The sequence below is a fragment of the Carcharhinus amblyrhynchos genome, chromosome 6 (genome assembly GCF_965287045.1).
Source record: "Carcharhinus amblyrhynchos chromosome 6, sCarAmb.v2.hapA, whole genome shotgun sequence".
Classification (NCBI taxonomy): domain Eukaryota; kingdom Metazoa; phylum Chordata; class Chondrichthyes; order Carcharhiniformes; family Carcharhinidae; genus Carcharhinus; species Carcharhinus amblyrhynchos.
Window position 1 is genome coordinate 24,741,420 of NC_137329.1, and position 18,531 is coordinate 24,759,950.

At 39.8% G+C, this 18,531-nt stretch overlaps 1 protein-coding gene across 3 annotated transcripts in view; it reads left to right on the forward strand.

Moving 5' to 3' along the window:
- The window catches only part of LOC145343754 (BTB/POZ domain-containing protein 10), a 71,210-nt gene that overhangs the window by 34,291 nt on the left and 18,388 nt on the right, over window positions 1–18,531 (forward strand). For all 3 annotated transcript variants that reach the window (XM_080190043.1, XM_080190045.1, XM_080190044.1), the window contains 3 exons: window positions 5,833–6,029; window positions 11,139–11,424; window positions 16,111–16,213. In XM_080190043.1, the coding sequence (XP_080046169.1) occupies window positions 5,833–6,029; window positions 11,139–11,424; window positions 16,111–16,213 (586 nt within the window). The remainder of the gene's footprint in view (window positions 1–5,832; window positions 6,030–11,138; window positions 11,425–16,110; window positions 16,214–18,531) is intronic.

Sequence of the window (18,531 nt, forward strand, 5' to 3'; positions counted from 1 at the left end):
ATATTCTGAGTGTGACCTGCGCAGCTTTAACTGAGTGCAAGAATTTGGTGAGCGGAGGGAGTTGGATAGAGAGGGAAATACTCCTTTTGCTTTTTCTAACTTCCCACCCTGTAGGAATTGCTTCTTTACTATAGGGGAAGGATCTAGCTATGTTGTGAGTATCTGATAAATACTTAAGGTCTATTTTATTCCTAAGATTCAAAACAGTACAGTGATTTGTGGTAAGATTTAAAAAAAAACAAAATAAATCATTGAATAAAATAGTTAATTAAAGCACACAAAGATAGGATGTGATGTGTCATGGCTGGAGCATGTGGGAACTCTTGGATGACACTGATCTCAGGGTAAACACATCTGCAGCAAGTGTCTGTGCCTTGAGCCACCACATCAGGGAGAAGAGATAACTGTACAATTTACACCAGGAGGCAGTCGTACGCCTTCAGATAGGATTTTCTGATTTGAAAGATGCTCAGAGACAGGAGGGTATTACTGTGAGTGAGGGAGTTAAAGGATTCCAGTGGGCAGGAGTGCAGATGCCTCTGCAATTGTCCAAGTTTGAGGTTTACACACTTTTGGATGGGAGTAGGGGCTGCAGGGTTGATAAGCTGACTAACTGGCACTGTGATGCAGGATCCCATTCAAGTGTGGAATAAAAAGGAATATGGGGTCAGTGTAGTGAGGGCAAAGAGTGAGAGTCCAGGTGGCTGTGTATCTGCCCAATACCAGGGTTTGGATCCGCTCAACAGTTGGAGCGGAACTTATGCACATGCACACAAAGCACACTAAAAAGCAGAACCTCAGGTAATAATCCAGAGATTATTACCTTTGAACCACACATGTCAATTTGCATGTAGCTCAAAGACTGTTGTGGGAAAAGTGGGCCCTGGTTAATGGGGCACTGGCACCAGTACTGGGAAAAGTGGGGGATGTACTGTTGGGGTGGTCTATACTGAACCGTGCTGGAGCTGATGTTCTTGGGAGCTACACAAGTAGGAAAATAGAGAGGACTTTAAAATAAATAGTGGGGCAAGATATCAATCTGGAAGATGTGGAAACCAAAGAATGGAAATGAGGCAAGATAGGTAGGAACTAATATGGGAAATGATAAACAGAATGTGACAGGAAGGGACAGAGTACAAATTGTAAATCGACGAATAATGCCAGTTATTACAAAAATAATGAAAGGACAACGTTAAAAGCTCAATCTAAATGCACATAGCATTTGAAACAAAACAGATGAACTGAAAGCACAAACAGAAGTAAATATGATCTGACAGCCATTACCAAGAAGTGGTTGTAGGATGACAAATTGTTGAAGGGTGTGATGTTTAGGAAGGACAGGAAGTCAGGAAAAGGTGGAAGGCTGGCTCTTAATTAATAATGATATTAGATACGTTAGAGGGGGGGTGACCCAACTTTAGGAAACCGGAAAGAGAAGCAATTTGTGTAAAGGCTAAATGTCATTTTATGGGAGTGTGTACCAGCCGCCTAATTTTAACTACATTTGTAGGACACAGGGTGAACAAAGAAGTAATGGGAACTTGTCAGAAAGATACAGCGATAATCGGGGAATTTTAATTTAGCCTGGAAAACTCAAATGGAGAGGGGTCGTGTATGTGAGGAATTCAATATTTTTGGGATAGTTACTTGAAACAGCACATTGTGGAGCCAACCAGAGAGCAAGTTATGCTAGCTCTGGTACTATACAATGAAGACCGGATTAATTGATAACCTTAAAGTGAATATTAGTGATCGTAATGTAATTGAATTTTAATTCCAGTTTGAGGGAGAAAAGAGTTGATCCAGGACTATATAAAGGCCATTAAGAGGATGTGAAAGCAGAGCTGGCAAATGAAGTTCCAAGGTCAATCGAGATACAGTTGCAGACTTTTGAAGAGAGATTTCAGAATACACAATACAATACAAATTTTCAAGGGGAGGAACTACCATCTGCAAATGGACAGAGTCAGCATGGTTTTGTGAAAGGAAAAGATGTTTAGCCCATAGTCCTTTTTGAAGGAGTCACTTGCTGAGAATAAAGTGGAACTGGTGGATGTACTGTACTTAGTTTCCATTATGCTTTTGATAAGGTGTCACATCAAAGGATATTGTGGCAAATAAAACTTGTTATAGAAATAATATATTGGTGTGGATGGAAGATTGGCTATTTAACAGGAGCCAATGGGGAGGGATGAATCATTTTCTGGCTGGCGAGATGTAGCAGATGGTGTGCCACAGGGGTCAACCCTGGGGCTTCAACTTTGTACAATTTGTAAAAAGACTTGAATGAAGGGACCAAAGGTATAGTTGCTAAATTTGCTGATGACAGTTTGGAAGTGGACATAAGGAGGACACAAAAAGATACAGATAAATTGAGTGGGCAAAGATCTGGCAAATGGAGTATAATGTTGGTAAAATGTGAAATTGTCAATGTTGGCAGGAAGAATAAAAGCATGTTGTCTAAATGATGAGAGATTGTTAAACTCTTGAAATTCAGAGGGACCTAGGTATCCTAGTGGATGAATCACAAGTCTGGTGTGCAGGTACAGCAAATGATTAGGAAAACTAATAGAATATTATTATTTGTTGGACAAGGAATTGATTACAAAAGTCAGGAGGTTATGCTTCAGTTGTACATGGCACTGGTGAGACCATGTCTGGAGTATTGTGTACAATATTTGTCTCCTTAAGGAAAGATATGAATGCATTAGTAACAGTTCAGAGGTGGTATACAATATTAAAATCAGGAATGATAAGGTTGTTTTATGAGGAAAGGTTGGATAGGTTAGGCTTGTATCTTCTGAAGCTTAGAAGAGTAAGGACTGACTTGAATGAAATCTTTTATTGGGCATTGTGATGGGTTGAATATGGAGAGGATGTTCCCTCTTTCTTTTTGGGAGAATCTAGAACTAGGGGGTCACAGTTTAAAAATAAGAGGTTGCTTATTTAAGACAGATGAGGATTTTTTTCCTGAGGGTTGTTAGTCTTTGAAACACACTTCAAGAGGCAGTAGAGGCACAGTGTTTGAATATTTTTAATGTAGAGCTGCATAGAATCTTGATTTAACAAGGAGGCAAAAGTCATTGGGGTAGGCAGTAATGTGGAGATTAGTCAAATCAGTTTCAATCTTTATTGAATGGCGGAGCAAGCTTGAGGGATTGAGTGGCTTATTCCTCGTTCGTCAGTTTCCATTAATGAGATGGATATGACATGAGAGAAATTGCATGGGATGGAAATTACAGAAGTACTGTTGCAATAAAGGTAGTAATTTCACACAAATGTTCTGCATATCTCTGCCTGAAAAGTAATGTTTTCCTTTGTATGGTCTGTGTTTCCCATGATACTGGGTGGAGAAGAAGAGTGGAGTGGGGCAAGTTTTGTATCAGTAATGATGGGGAGTAATATGAAAGCCATTAATATTTTTGAAGATAACAATTACTTGAATTCTTATACATCTGTTTACAAACTTCTGTAATCTTTCCTAATTAGTTTCATAAAGGATAAAAAATTGTTGGCAAAAGTGTTTGACGTAATTCAAAACCGTGTGGATCGGTTTCTTTTTCTTTGCATTTGGTTCCTATTTCAGTTACTTCCAGTTCTCTTTTCCAATTCCTCTTTCTCTGCCTTGAGTCAAAATGTCAGCCACAGCTCAGTAGTTAGCGTAGTGAGAAGGCTGTAGGTTCAAGTTCCACTCCAGATACTTTAGCACATATCTTGCGTTATAGTATGGGGTGGGGGCTGCTACTCTTTCAAATGAAACATTAAACTAAGCCAAATCTACCTGCTCAAATAGATGTGAAAGCTTCCATGGCACTACATGAAGAATCAAGGAATTTTCTGTGTCCTTTAGCAATGCCTGTCCCATGAACAGGATCGCTCAAAGCAAGTTATCTGGTCATCTTATCTGAGACCTTGCTAAGCACAAATTTGACGGTACTTGATAGGCTGTAAAGAACATTGGGATGTTGTGAAATTGCTTAGAAAAATGCAAGCTTGTTCTCTAATAGTACAAGCAGTCTTCTGTCAAGTCAGACACACTCCTTCAAAGGATGGTGTTCACTGATCTCGTGCCCAGTGTCGTCATCTTTTATTTCTGGACAGTGAGCAACAGTGAATTATATTCTGTTTGGGTCTTGTACAACATAGTTCAGAATTATGCTACAATTTGATAAATGTGTTGGGTGTTGAAACTCTGATTTTCTGCTGGTTCAGTGTCAAAGTAGCACATCGTTCTAGTGCAATATGTCATGTACACCATTGCTTAGCAGAGATTTGAAATTAATAAGTCTCAAAATGTCTCACCTTAGAATTTGTAGAGAACCCACTTACGTGTAGAAGTCATATAATTTTAACAATGTTAAATTTGAAATGAAAATGCAGTTGTTTTAAAGCAAACCTAGCTTTTGGCTACGTTCTCAAGTTACAAAATGGATAAATTCAATCAAAATGCTCTACCATAATATTCATGAGACAAAAAGGTATTGAATTAGTTGCTGTCAGAGCACTTGCCTAAGGTTTCAACCTTGGGGCCTTTGGGCAAAAGTATAGTTGTCTGTGGTGTTTGGGGAAAAATTATTCCATTTCAGAATGGTTGACTTAGAAGAAGCGCAGGTTTGCCAGTGGTGATTATTCTTCCATGTAAATCTATCAATATAGTAGAATGCTTCCTCTGCAGCAAGTATAGAATCCTAGAATTTATAACACAAGAAGGTTATCTGAGCTGTCATACCTCAGCAGGCTCTCAAGACTTTGGGCTTTGTGCCACTACCCTGCTTCATATGTTCGTTAAATTTGCCTTTTTAAATTATTTATCAGATTCCTTCCATTGGAAAAGCAATCCTGGATTCTGCTTCAGTTTTTCTATTTGAGAACATTCCACGTTCTCTCAAATTGTGTAAAAACAAAAGGACAAAATAGATCAAACAGAAGATTTCCTCTTCTTTTGCTGAAACCTTAATTTTAATTCTTCAACTTATCAATTCAGTAGCCAGTGGAAATGGTTTCTTATCAGAACCTGTTAATTTCTTTACCACTATTTGACCTGCTGTTACATTTTGGAAAATTGGCACTAAGAAACATGTTTACACCACTTTCTTAATACTGTGTATATGAACAGGCAGAGTCCCTCTGGTTTCAGAAATTTCACTTCCATTTGCAGCTGTACATGTTTTCTTATCATAAAATGGTTCTATAATGGCACCATTAACCAGCTCTTTGAAAGTGCTATCCAATAAGTCCTCCTGCTTTTCCTCCTTTAACCCTATGTTTATCCGTTTTTTTTTAAACTGTTAGTATTGAACTGATACCACTGCTCTGTCACCTCTTCTGCCATTGCCTTTAAATTTGTGCCCCGCACCGTTATTGACCCTTATGGTAATGGATATAGCCCCCTAACTCTGATAAAACTAATTAGCCTGGATTTCTTTTTGGACCTCCCAGAAGATCACAGATACGTGGTGGAGTGAGTGCATTTATAATGATACATAAGGTATTGCAACTATATGGGACAGACTGAATAAACTGGTGGGCCATTAGTGGTATGCCGTTGTGGATGTTGCCTAATATGATTTTGAACACCTGTCTATCTATACCAGCACCGACCTTTAGAATTTAGTATAAATCTTTAGTTTGCTCTAGTTTTATAAGTGTAAAATTCGATCTGGTCTTGGTTGAGAATTATCTACAATTTTTAAAAATATTGTAAAGATGCAGCGCACAGAATAAAATCTCTAACATGTCTATAGCCAGCATTAAAGGAAGTAATAGTAATGGAATAAAGTTGATTTTTTTTTTGTCTTTTGGGATTTGTGACTCATTTGTTTAATTTTGCAGTGCCCCTTCACGCACGCCAAAGTTTGGGACAGCACGTATTAACAAAATGAACCTCCATGCAGCCACCGGCTATGAGCGATCACGGGATCGCCGCAGGTCAAGCGATCGTTCTCGTGACTCATCACACGAAAGGACAGAAGGGCAGCTCACTCCATGCATTAGGAATGTAACTTCGCCAACTAGGCAGCATCATGGTGGTGAGTTGAATGTTTTTTTTGACAACATGGAAGCATTGTAGCAAAGCTAATTGTTAGCATGATAGTGTGGCAATGTAAAACCAGCTTGAAGTCTTTTTTTTCTTTTTGATTAAAGAGAATCTTTACTGTTTGAGGATGCTTCTAACTCAGCATGATGATAAATGGGAGTTTTGTTTAATGGGATCCTGATGGGTGGGATGAAATGTCGAATTCAGTTACTCTTAAGTTAGAAGAGGAGACGGATTGTTTTTATTTTGTCTTAAACTCTGAATCAAGTAGCTAGGTCCCCTCTAAGCTGTTTACCTGCGCAGCCGTGCACCAAATAATGGATTATCAACACTGCTCATGTTCTTTTGTGGACGTTATTCTGCTGCTCTGTCAGTTGATGCCTCATGAAACTGTGGTGCCACACATAGCAGGATTTTTATCAGTGAATAGTTTTGAGGGACCTGAACTCTTTGGGCGCAAATGTTTGTTTGAGGCACAATTTTGGGTTTGATATCCCAGCTGAGATATGACTGCTTATGTTGGCTGATCGGGATTGAGTGTAAACTGGGGGCACGGTTTACAGAATCAAATTGTGCCCAGGGGAGGCAAAAAGGTTTGAGGGGGAAAACTGGTAAGTTGGGAGAGGATTTAGGAGAGCAGTGACAAGTCAGGAGAGGCAGTGAACTGGAGCTGGGAACTGATGAGCAGGAGGCAAATTATTGAGAGGTTAGGTTAGGCAACCAATAGATTTTTAATGTTTAAAATTACAAATTGGGACAGTAACCCATCTTTGTTACCTGTTTTCATACTGGAAAGTATTTTTTGATTAGCATGTTTTCATTAAGCATGCTTTTTTTAAGGAACACATTAGACATCTAAATAAGGGTTGGCTATACTTCAGTGGCTGTAAAGCACCTTGGGATATCCTGAGCATTGTTCCCTCTAATTTCTACATGCTTAACGAATTTTATGAGCACTGATAATAGGTATAGTAAAGAAACAAAAGATGCATTCAGATGATGCAGCATTGCAGCCATCTGAATACAACACGAAAAGAGAAATAAGACAAATTTGTAGTTTTTGTTTCAGCACATTTACACATTACCTTGATATTGGTGCATGTCACAAAATTCATTCTGCATGTGAGTGGAAAAAGTTAGGGGGACCGTTAATCGGGGAGTGCTGAATTCTGGGTGCCAGTTGTGGAAATAAATACCTTCCTGCTGACCAACAGTTGATGCTTTTCAGTGTAGGTTGTGCTAGCTAATATTTATGATTCAATAAATTTCTTCCTGATTTGCACAAGAACCATGTAATCCACAGTGCTGTCATGTGAGTTGGAGCTTGCAATATTTCACACTGAATTTGTTACTTTGGAGTTTATTGAATGATATTGCACAGGAAGAGCTCTTTGGCATATTGTGCCTGTGAGGTATCGAATCATTCCCATTCCCCTGCTGATTTCCCATTGCCCTACAACAACTTGAGCTTCAACTTTTTACCTAATTCCTTTCTTAAAAGTTTTATTATTGAATTTGCTTCTGCTGCCCTTTTCGGGCAGTGCATTCTGGGCCTTAACACCTGCATTTTGCAAAAAAACTCGTCTTGCCTTTGGCTGTTTTGATTGGCTTAAATCTGTGTTCCAAAATTTGATCATGAGAAGCAGAGCTGAGGTTGGCTGCTCTTAAGACAGCTCCCTCGTGCAAGTCTTGACAATGGCTTTAAACTTAATTAGCAAGGACCTTGGGTCAAGATAGTTGCATTACCAACTTGTTGATGGACTGATGTGCAATGGTGGGGAGAAACAGAAGAGTGAAAAAGAAGAAATATAAAGTGTAATGGAGACAAGTGTAGAACGGCAAAGTATAGTTACCTTTATAGAATATAAGATTCCAGAACCTTGGGGGTAACACAGATTGTGTTTTATTTTTGGTTCCTATAACCTAACAACAACCTAAGATGCGTATGATTGTCATTCATAAAGGTGCTGCTGTAATAAAAGTATCAAGAATAATGCAAAAGATGGTCATTAAATAAAATGGTTTATGCAAACATAATTTAAATGTGGAATCTTACACTAATATTTGTAATTTGTCTAGCAGCAGAAGTATAGCAAATTGTAATAGTGATACTTGAGAATTTTTAGTAAGTATTTGGTTCGGTAATAAATACAGGAGCAAAAGTTCATTAAAATATGGATGGTCTTATATGCATCTTTAAAGGAATGTTTGGCAAGGCCAAACCATAAACAGCTATCATGAGTGTTTAAGATTAGTTAATCAAAATGAGTGCAACTTAAAGAATGCTGTTTAAAGAAACATGATGGAGCTTTGGCAGACAGCAATAATAGCTAAGGTTATGGATTCAAGTTTAGTTGCAGCGTTTGAACAAGGAATACTTCTCTGCAGTACAGAGGCTGTGTTAATTTGACACAGTTCTCTTTTACTCAGTATTAAGGTGTTAAACTGAGATCTTTGACTGTCCTTGCCAGTGGTTTGACTGGAACGATGAAGATATGGACCTCTGCTGATGCCCTGGGCATGCATCCCTCAACTATTACCAAAGAACAGATGAATTGTGTACTTAGTTGTTGGGATTGTGCCATGCAGGAATGAGCTATTGTGTTTTCTTACAGAACCGTGACAGCACTTCACAAATTAATTAAGTGAAGCTCTTGGGGATATCCTGATATGTGGTGAGCTGCGTTGTAATGCTAACTTGTTCTGTAGTTAGCATTGCCTTAAACATTATTCATTGTTTTTCTAAAGTTTATTTTGGGGAAGCAGTATCCTTGCAAGCAAATAGTCTATATATGTTGCAGCCTTGCTGGAGAGCCTCAGCAGGCCTGACAGCATCTGTGGGGGGAGAATAGAGCCAACATTTCAAGTCTAGATGATTCTTTGTCATCTTTCCCTCTCATTAATGCACTGCTGCACAGTATGCAGTTCATGCTTAAAGACCAGGGAACAAGAATCTGAAATATTGCAGGGTGGGAATGTTTTTTCAATTTAGCAGATGTGAAACAGTGATGATATTTTGGTTTCTTTATCCACAAAACTTTCAAAACAAAAAGTATTGAACCCAATTAAACATCTTTGTTTCCTTTAATTCCCTTTTCAGAACATTTTATTCTGAATTGTAATTAATAGAGTTAACTAGCTGACTGATACTGTTCTCAATCATTTGATACTCCATGTAGTGGCAAGTAGTAATTATGAAATGTACTTCAATTTATGGTGAGACCATTTAAAGATTTGGTTTCTGCTTAATTTCAGAGCCACAGCTTGCAAAGCTGTAAAGTCTTTACAATATTTGTGTTTTTAATTTATTCAAGCAAGACAAGGGATTAGATTTTGCAGAGTGGAGAAATGAACACAACATGCAGCAGAAATTGAGCCAAGTGCATCAGCGTAGGAACAGATTTATTGGTGAATTCTTGTAATGACTATATAAGGGAGCCATGAGAACATTAAGCAATTTTACAACCAGTGCCCAGTTGCAGCTCAAAATTATCAGTTGCCGCAAGGTTTAAGAGGTGGTTGTTCTTAATTTATATGATGCCCATTATTGCAGTCAGGATTGTTGGCCCACATCTATTTAGTTTGGTGCTCAGATGACGTGTTTTGAATTGGATGTAGTAGAATATTATTATTTACAGCATGCACGTATATCAATTAACAAACCTAAACTGCTGCTATATCCTAATTTGTACCAAGTTCCACTCGCCCATCACCCTGTGCTCACGGATTTACACTGGCTTCTGACTTCAATTTTAATATTTTTATCATTGTTTTGATGTCCTCCTATCTCATTTCTTCTCACCTTCTTCAAGCCTTTGAGATATTGGCATTCCTCCAATTCTTGAGCCCTGTGCATCCCTGATTTGATGGCTTTTAGCTTTCTTGACCCTAAACACTGCCCCTTCCTCTTTGGACCTCTGAGCTCCCTTAACGTGTTTCTTAAAACTTTATCCTAGTTTTTGGTCATCTGCTTTTGATACTCCTCTTGTAGCTTGTACCAAATATTTTAGTGATGAATTTGTGAAATGCTGTACTACATTGAAGATAGTAAAAAATTGTAAGTGATTGAAATGCAATAAAATACACACTGATCTTCTAAGTATAGAAATCTGAAAACTCTTCTGAACAAAACTGAGGTCCATTATTGGACATGATTTCCTTTGGGTGCCCATAAGCAGCAAACGAGTGATCTAAGATATCTAGAGTTTGATTGCTGGTGATTCATCAGCAACCTGTCAGCGCAGTTTGGCTGTCTAACATGATGAGTAGCCTTTGCTCTACACCTTTTAGGACTGAGGTGAGAAGAAATTTCTTCACCCAGAGAGTGGCAAATGTATGGAATTCACTACCACAGAAAGCAGTTGAGGCCAAAATGTGTGATTTTTCAGAAAGGAATTAGATACTGCTCTTCAGACTAAAGGGTTCAAAGGATATGGGGAGAAAGCAGGATCAGGATATTGAATTTGATGATGATCAAAACTTGATAATTTCATCATAATGAATGGTGAAGCAGGCTTGAAGAACTGAATGGTCTACTCTTGCTTCTATTTTTTATGTTTCTATGTTAATTCCTTATTTCTTTTCCTTTTTGAAATGTTTTTGATGTACTGTGGAAATATTAGCTTGGCATTCTCTCTCCCCCCTCAAAGTAGAGGGAAGCTGTGCCAGGTTTGTTGCATTGGTTGATGTTGGCAGTGCAATTATGTGGGTCAAACTCTTCATCAAAACTGATTTTGGACAAAGGTTGAATAGATGGAGAATTAGTTCCACAGGAAAGTCAATATTCCCAGACAACCGAAACAAAGATGCCCTCCTTTCAGGACTTCAATGAATTAGATGTGACATAGAACATATAGAGAGGGTAAAGAACCTACCCCTGACATCCGTCCTATGACTACCACCCCTTAATTTAAAGCCATGCCCCCTCGTGCTAGATTTCTCCATCAGAGGAAAAAGGCTATTACTATCCACCCTATCTAAACCTCTAATCATCTTATATGTTTCAATAAGATCCCCTCTTAGCCGCCTTCTTTCCAGCGAAGAAAGTGTTTGCAAGTATAGGTGGATTATTCTCACTTTGTTGTGATGTTTCTGCCTATAGACAGAGAAAAGGATCATACTTCCACATCACGGCCTAGCAGCCCTCGTCTTCAAAAGATTTCCCCAAATGGCTCCAGTAGTGTTGGCAACATCGGTCGAAGTTGTAGCCAGTCCAGTGCTGACGGAACATGCAAGTCAGCAGGAGAGATGGTTTTTGTGTACGAGAATGTAAAAGAAGGAACTCGAAGTGTCCGAACTTCAGAACGGGTTACGCTTATTGTTGACAACACCAGATTTGTTGTGGATCCTTCCATTTTCACTGCACAACCCAACACAATGCTGGGCAGGTAAGCTGTGTGTTTTAATTCTCTCCATGACCTATTGCACTGCTGGAATGTGCTTCTTCAATCGGGTAATGTGGCTACAAACGTGTGATTTTTCCCCCCTCCTTGAAGCATCGGAAACACCATCCCATTTACACCTTGTATTTTATAGAATAACAGACTCTTGCTGTATTGAAGGAGATCATTTATCAAGTCTGTGTTGGGTCTTTGGTAGACCTATACAATTAGCGATTCACAAGAATCCAGAGTTCCAGGGATGAAAATCTTAAGTTATGTAGATAAATTGGATCACTTCATAAAATCCCTACAGTGCTGAAGGAAGCCATTGGAATTTTGAAAAAATCTCTTCCAAGGAACAAACTCCATGGCACGGTAGCAATGGTTAGCACAGCTGTCTCTCAGCGCCAGAGACCTGGGTTCAGTTCTGGTCTTGGGTGACTGTGGAGTTTGCATGTTCTCTCCGTGTCTGCGTGGTTTTCCTCCCACAATCCAAAGATATGCAAGTTAGGTGATTGTCTCTGCACTGACTGAGTATCTTACCCAGGCCCTCTACACTAGTGCCCTATCCCTGTAACGCCACACATCTACCATGACCAATCCACCTAATCTGCATATCTTTGGCTTCTTAGAGGAAGCCAATGCACAGGGAAACCATGCAACCTCCACACTGTCACCTGAGGCCGGAATTGAACCTGGGTTCCTGGTGCCACAAAGCAGCTAACCACTGTGCTACCATGCCATGAGGCTCCTTTCCTTGGATTGAGGGGACTGGATAGAGTAGATAGGAAAAAAGTTCCCACCGGTGGAAGGAGCATGCGTGAGAGGACACAGATTTAAGGTAATTGGCAAAAATAAGTAACTGAGACAGGTGGGAAAATGTTGCATGTGCAAATGGTTAAAACCTGGAATGTGCTGTCTGAAAGTATGGTTAGAGGCAGGTTTAATCAAAGCATTCAAAAGAGAATTAGATTGTTATCTGAAAAGAGTCTGTGCACAAGAGCGAGCTGCCATAGATGACAGATTTAATGTCATCCTTCTCTGCTATAAGAATTCTGTTATTAATTACTGGGATAAATCCTGAATTAGAATATTAAGATCTGTTAGGGAGAGAAACTTAACATCTCAGGAAAAATCAATAGAATAAAGGCCTTCTCCATTGTCAATTGCTACCTTAAACATTATTTCACTGTCTGCTCCCCTTCATCCATAAAAGTAACTGTAAACAGTTTGTAGGTTTGTTTGCCAAAAGAATTGGGACCATTGACTAACAAGGAAAGTTAAAGATATGATGAGATGTTTAATATGCTATCAAAAAGGGTGATAAGCCTGGGAATTGAGGGAGAAGAAACGCAGAAAAACTACAGCACAAGACAGGCCCTTCGGCCCACAAAGTTGTGCTGAATACGTCCCTACAGAATTGCCAGTTTACGAAGGTAGCTGTTTGCTAGTACAGAACTTGAGTATTGCTGAAAAAAGAGACATTGAAGTTTTTCATCTTCAACTCGACAGGATCCTGCACATATACCAATATAAGGGGTGAGAAAAATTTATAGGGTGTTGATTGGTGCATTGCCATGGTGAATGCACTTGGTGACTTGGTGAAGCGTTGTTTAAAATTTAAACCAGGCAGCATTACCCTGAGGAATAAGTTGGCAAATGCCTGTTGTTTACTTTATTGCTGAAACAGGTGCTATGTATGTACTTGTTTTGTCTGCAATAAACAGGGCCCAATTAATATATGTAGCTTCCAGGGCGTACAAATACAATGCACTGTGAGCCCAGTTTCAAGTTTAAATTGGTTTTCAGCATAACTCTTAGCACACTGAGGATTAATTAGAAAATGTGGTCCAATCGCAGATTCACATTTATTGTTGGACACTGTTTTGGGTTTTGAAAGTATGGGCCAGTTGTGTATGGTGTGTACCTTGCCCATTGTGAACAGCGGAAGGGACGTGCTGTTCAATACTATCCGCCAGTCTTTCGAGCGCATGGCTTACATACCTAGCAGTGCACTGACACTGAAATATATATACTGTATTACATCTTTTTATGATGGGCTTGACTGCAGCACCCTGTTGAAGGCGAGTACTCTTGTTGCTACTGCAAGTGTGCTACTGTAGCAACATTAAACAGCTAGATTCACCTGCTGCTCAGATTTTCAGCCCTGTGAGGTTGTAGGGATAGGGCCCAGAGTGAGATTGTTGGTGCAGATACGGTGGGCCAAATGCACTGTCGGGTTTCTGTGATTCTATATGAAAAGTGCCCAGCCTACCAAAGATTACCCTGGAACTGCACTCTCCTTACACAGAATAAATTGTTTTTCCCCTTTATTGGTATTCTTACAAAAGTGTCCGTGTGTGTGTGTGTGTCTCTGTCTCTCTCCAACAATACTCAAATGTATAAACAGAAAATCTCATAGAATCTCTACAGTGCAGAAGAAGGCCGCCTGGCCCATCGAGTCTGCGTCAACAATAATTCCACCCTCGCCGCTACCCATGCAACACACTTACCTTGCTATTCCCCCTGACACCGAAGGGGCAATTTAGCATGGCCAATCAACTTAACCTGCACATCTTTGGATTGTGGGAGGAAACTGCAACACCCAGAGAAAACCGATGCAGACATGAGGAGAATGTGCAGACTCCACACAGACAGTGACCCAAACTGGGAATTGCATCTGGGTCCCTGGCACTGAGGCAGCAGTGCTAACCATTGCCTGAGAGAAAACTGGCAAAAAAAAAGTTTATTTGGCACAAGTAGGCTTCCATTAACACTGCAATGAAGTTGCTATGAAATTTCCCTAGTTACTATGATACCTGTTTGGGTCAGTGCACCTAATCACATGTTTTAGACTGTGGGAAGAAACCGAAGCACCTGGAGGAAACCCACGCAGACGTGGGGAGAATGTGCAAACTCCACACAGACAGTGACCCAAGCCAGGAATTGAACCCGGATCTCTGGCTCTGAGGCAGTGGTGCTAAAAACAGATTGTAACAATTTTTTGAGTTTGTAAAAATGAAGAGATTAACAAAAGTAAATGTGAAGGTCCCTTAGAGGCAGAGACATGAAGAATTATAACTGGGAATAAGGAAATGGCAGAGACATTAAAATTTGATGACTTTGTACCTGCACAATAGGAGACAAAAAAGACATTCTAGAAGTAGTGGCAGGCTAAAGGTCTAATGAGAATAAGGCATTTGGGGATATTATTAATTAAAAAAATAGCGTATCTTTGACAAATCCCCTGGACCTAATGGCCTACATCTTGTGTTTTAAAAGAGGTAACTATGGATAGTCGATGCAATGGTTTTGACTTTCTACAATTCCGTAGATTCTAGAACAGTTCCTTTTGAATTGGAAGGTGGCAAACACATCCCTGTTATTCCAGAAAGTAATGGGACAGAAGGCCAGTGAACCTATATTAGGGAAATGCCAGAATCTATTTGAGATGTAGAAGATCATAATTTGATTAGCCGAAGTATTTAAGAAAACAAAATTGTGTTTGGCAAATCAGTTTACAGTTGACATTTTAACACACAGGGTAGATATGGGGAAACAGGTATTGTGTATTCAAATTTTCAGAAAGCTTCAGTTAAGATGCCATACAAGAGATAATTAACATGGCTTGAGGACTGGTTAACAAGGAAGAACAAAAAGTAGAAATAACAGGATCATTTTCAGAACGGTAGACTGTAACTAGAGGGATAGTGCAACAATCAGTACTTGGGATACAACTATTTACAATTTATCTATATCAATGACTCGAATGAGGGAACAAAGTATAAATATATCCATGTTTACTGAATGTACCTGTTAAGAGGATGCAAAAAGCTAAAGGCAGGCTAAGGTAATTGGGTAGGAGAATAGCAGATGGGATTTAATATGGGGGCTTTTCTCCCTTCTATCAGTACCACCTTCCCTCAGCTGATTTTGTAACTACTGCACTATCCTTGGACACAATCGTCAACTCATTCAAATTCTTATTAGGTTTAAATTTCCTTGAGACTTCATCTTTCTTAGCTCTGTAACCTCCAATGTGACATCCACACTTCCTGCTCTAGCTTTGTGCATTTTGCCCCTGTCACCTGACTTCACTCACTATTAATAGTTCAGTTGTCTAACTCCATTTTTCTAAGATTCCCTTTGTAAACCTTGCTACCACTACATATCCTGTTTCTAGCAAATTATTCTTAAAATCCATGGGATTTTATTCTGTTCAGGTACAATGTACCTTAAATGCTTTTTTAGGAAAGGTTCTTTGCTAAACTCAACTTTAACAAGAATAGCACCACAATAAAAGGTTATTAGATCTAATGACATAAAAATAGACCCCTTTTCTAAAATAACACAATTGTAATATGTAATATATAAAATTTGGTAGGAAGCATTTGAATATGTTTAGAGGGAGTATTTTCATTTGAAAAATAATTGCTCTCCCCTTCTGCTTTATTTTCCCTTCTCCACCCTCAAACTGAGTTATTCATAGTTGAGGGTAAAATGTCCTTCAAGTTCAATTCCACTGCTTAATTTCCTGTATGCCACCATTGCATGTGAGATTTGCAGCTTCAGAGTCAACGTTGGTTGGGCATTACAACTCCACAATTTGAAATGGTTTTTCCCTTCACTTGCATGAACTAGCCAGAACAAATTCATGAATATGTCACTAACTGCTCTTATGTGTTCCTGTAGGATGTTTGGGTCAGGTCGAGAGCACAATTTCACACGTCCGAATGAAAAGGGAGAGTACGAGGTGGCAGAAGGAATCAGCTCTACTGTGTTTCGAGCTATTTTGGTGAGTTTATAATAATGAATCAATCTCCTAGTAAAAGTTACTCTTGTGCCTGGTCTGCTGCAACCTTATTAAGCATGGGATAATTTGAAGAAAATTAAGTTTAGGCAATCATTCTTGAAAATGTGTTTTAAAGCACAAGAAGAAATAGCTGATTGCGTGCACTCAGTTTGTATATGAGTGAATAAAATCTGAGGTTCTGACTGCTGAGCGTTTATTAATATTCATTAGCAATGTTTCATTTTAAGAACAATTTTAAACTAGCTTGCAATCAACAGAAGAGCAATGCCCTGATCAAAAATAAACTCATAGGGTTGACTTCTAAACCATCTATTAGCAGCCTTAGAGCGGCTTTGCATAATTTTCTTTTGTTCCTATGTTCAAGAGGCTCTTAATAAATCAACTGAAATTGAGGGGTTTGTGCTGTAGGGTCGATTTTATGGCGTTGAATAATGCAGCTCCATCTGTTCACTGCATGTTAAATGAAGATATTCATTGTTACTGAGAAATTAACTACTGACTTGTTAATCTGTTTTTTTTATTCTCTACTTCCTGTATAGAAATCCATGTTTTGCAACATCAAAAGCTACCAGGGAGAGCAGAGACTTTCTATTTGAGAGGGGAGGGGACACATATGTTTAATTGTTAATAAGATTTAGTTACTCTGCCAGATGCATTTCTTTTATTAACTGGGAATTTGAAGGAAGTGTTGGAAAAACAGGAGTTGGATTGTTAATTCCCAGTTTCAGACACTGACTTGTCTGCTGAGTATTGCCCTTGCTTTCTGATAAACCTAATCTTCTAAATCATGTGCTGCTGTGTAATGAACATTTTCCTACTTTTATTGAGTTCAATTCCTTCCTTATTGAATCCTTACAGTGCAGAAGGAGGCTATTTGGTCCATATCTGCACCAGCTGACAAGAGGCGCTCCCTCACACAAGCACCACGGCTAATCCTCCTAACCTACATGTCTTGGGACACTAAGGGGCAATTTACATACGTAAGAACATAAGAAATAGGAGCAGGAGTAAGCCATCCAGCCCTTCGAGCCTGCCCCGCCATTCAATAAGATCATGGCTGATCTGTCGTGTCTCAGTTCCACATTCCCGCCCTCTCCTCATAACCCTTAATCCCCTCGCTTATCAAAAACCCATCAACCCGCATCTTAAAAATATTTAGCGAGGCAGCCTCCACCGCCTCAACGGGCAGAGAATTCCAGAGATTCACCACCCTTTGAGTGAAGAAGTTCCTCCTCAACTCTGTTCTAAACCGTCCCCCCTTTATCTTGAGGCTGTGCCCCTTAGTCCTACTGTCCTTTCTGAGCGGGAAGAGCCTCTCCACCTCTATCCTATCCATCCCGTTCATCATCTGATACGTCTCAATGAGATCTCCCCTCGTTCTTCTAAACTCTAACGAGTACAAGCCTAGTTTATTCAGCCTCTCCCCATAGCTCAACCCCCTCAACTCCGGTATCAGCCTAGTAAACCTCCTCTGCACCCCCTCCAAGGCCAAAATATCCTTGCGTGAGTACGGCGACCAAAACTGCACACACCACTCCAGCTGCGGCCTCACCAGTGCCCTATACAGCCGCAGCAAGACCTCCCTACTTTTATATTCAATCCCCCTCGCTATGAAGGCCAGCATCCCATTAGCCTTCCTGACCACCTGCTGCACCTGCAGGCTGGGTTTTTGCGACTCATGCACAAGGACCCCGAGGTCCCTCTGCACTGTTGCCTGCTGCAATTTACCATGGCCACTCTATATAATTTGCCCATCTTTGGACTGTGGGACGAAACTGGAGCGTCAGGAGGGAACCCATGCATACAGGGGAGAACATGCAGTCTGCACATGGACAGTTACCCAAGGCTGAATCAAACCCCGGGTCCCTGGCGTTGAGAGGCGGCAGTAGTAACCCCTGTGCCACTTTTCACTTGAAAGCTAATATTAGCGGCTGTCTCTGCAAAGTAGATTTTCCTAATTTTCTATTCACTTTGGATATGAGTATTGCATTACTGATGGGTCAGTGTTTATTGTTCCATCCTCTGATAGCTCTTGACGGGGTGAGTTGTCGCTGCAGTTGATAAGGTAATGGTGCTGTTCGGTAGGGTGTTCCAGGATTTTAACCCAGCGACAATCCAGGCACAGCAATATATTTCCAAGTTATAAGGAAATTGGAGCAGAGGTAGCCTTATAGTCCTTTGAGTCTGCTCTGCCTTTAAATAAGATTATGGCTGATCTTTGACCTCCACTCCATGTTCCTGCCCAATCTCCATATCCTTTGATTCAAAGTGATTCCAAGAATCTATCACTTGAAGCCTTG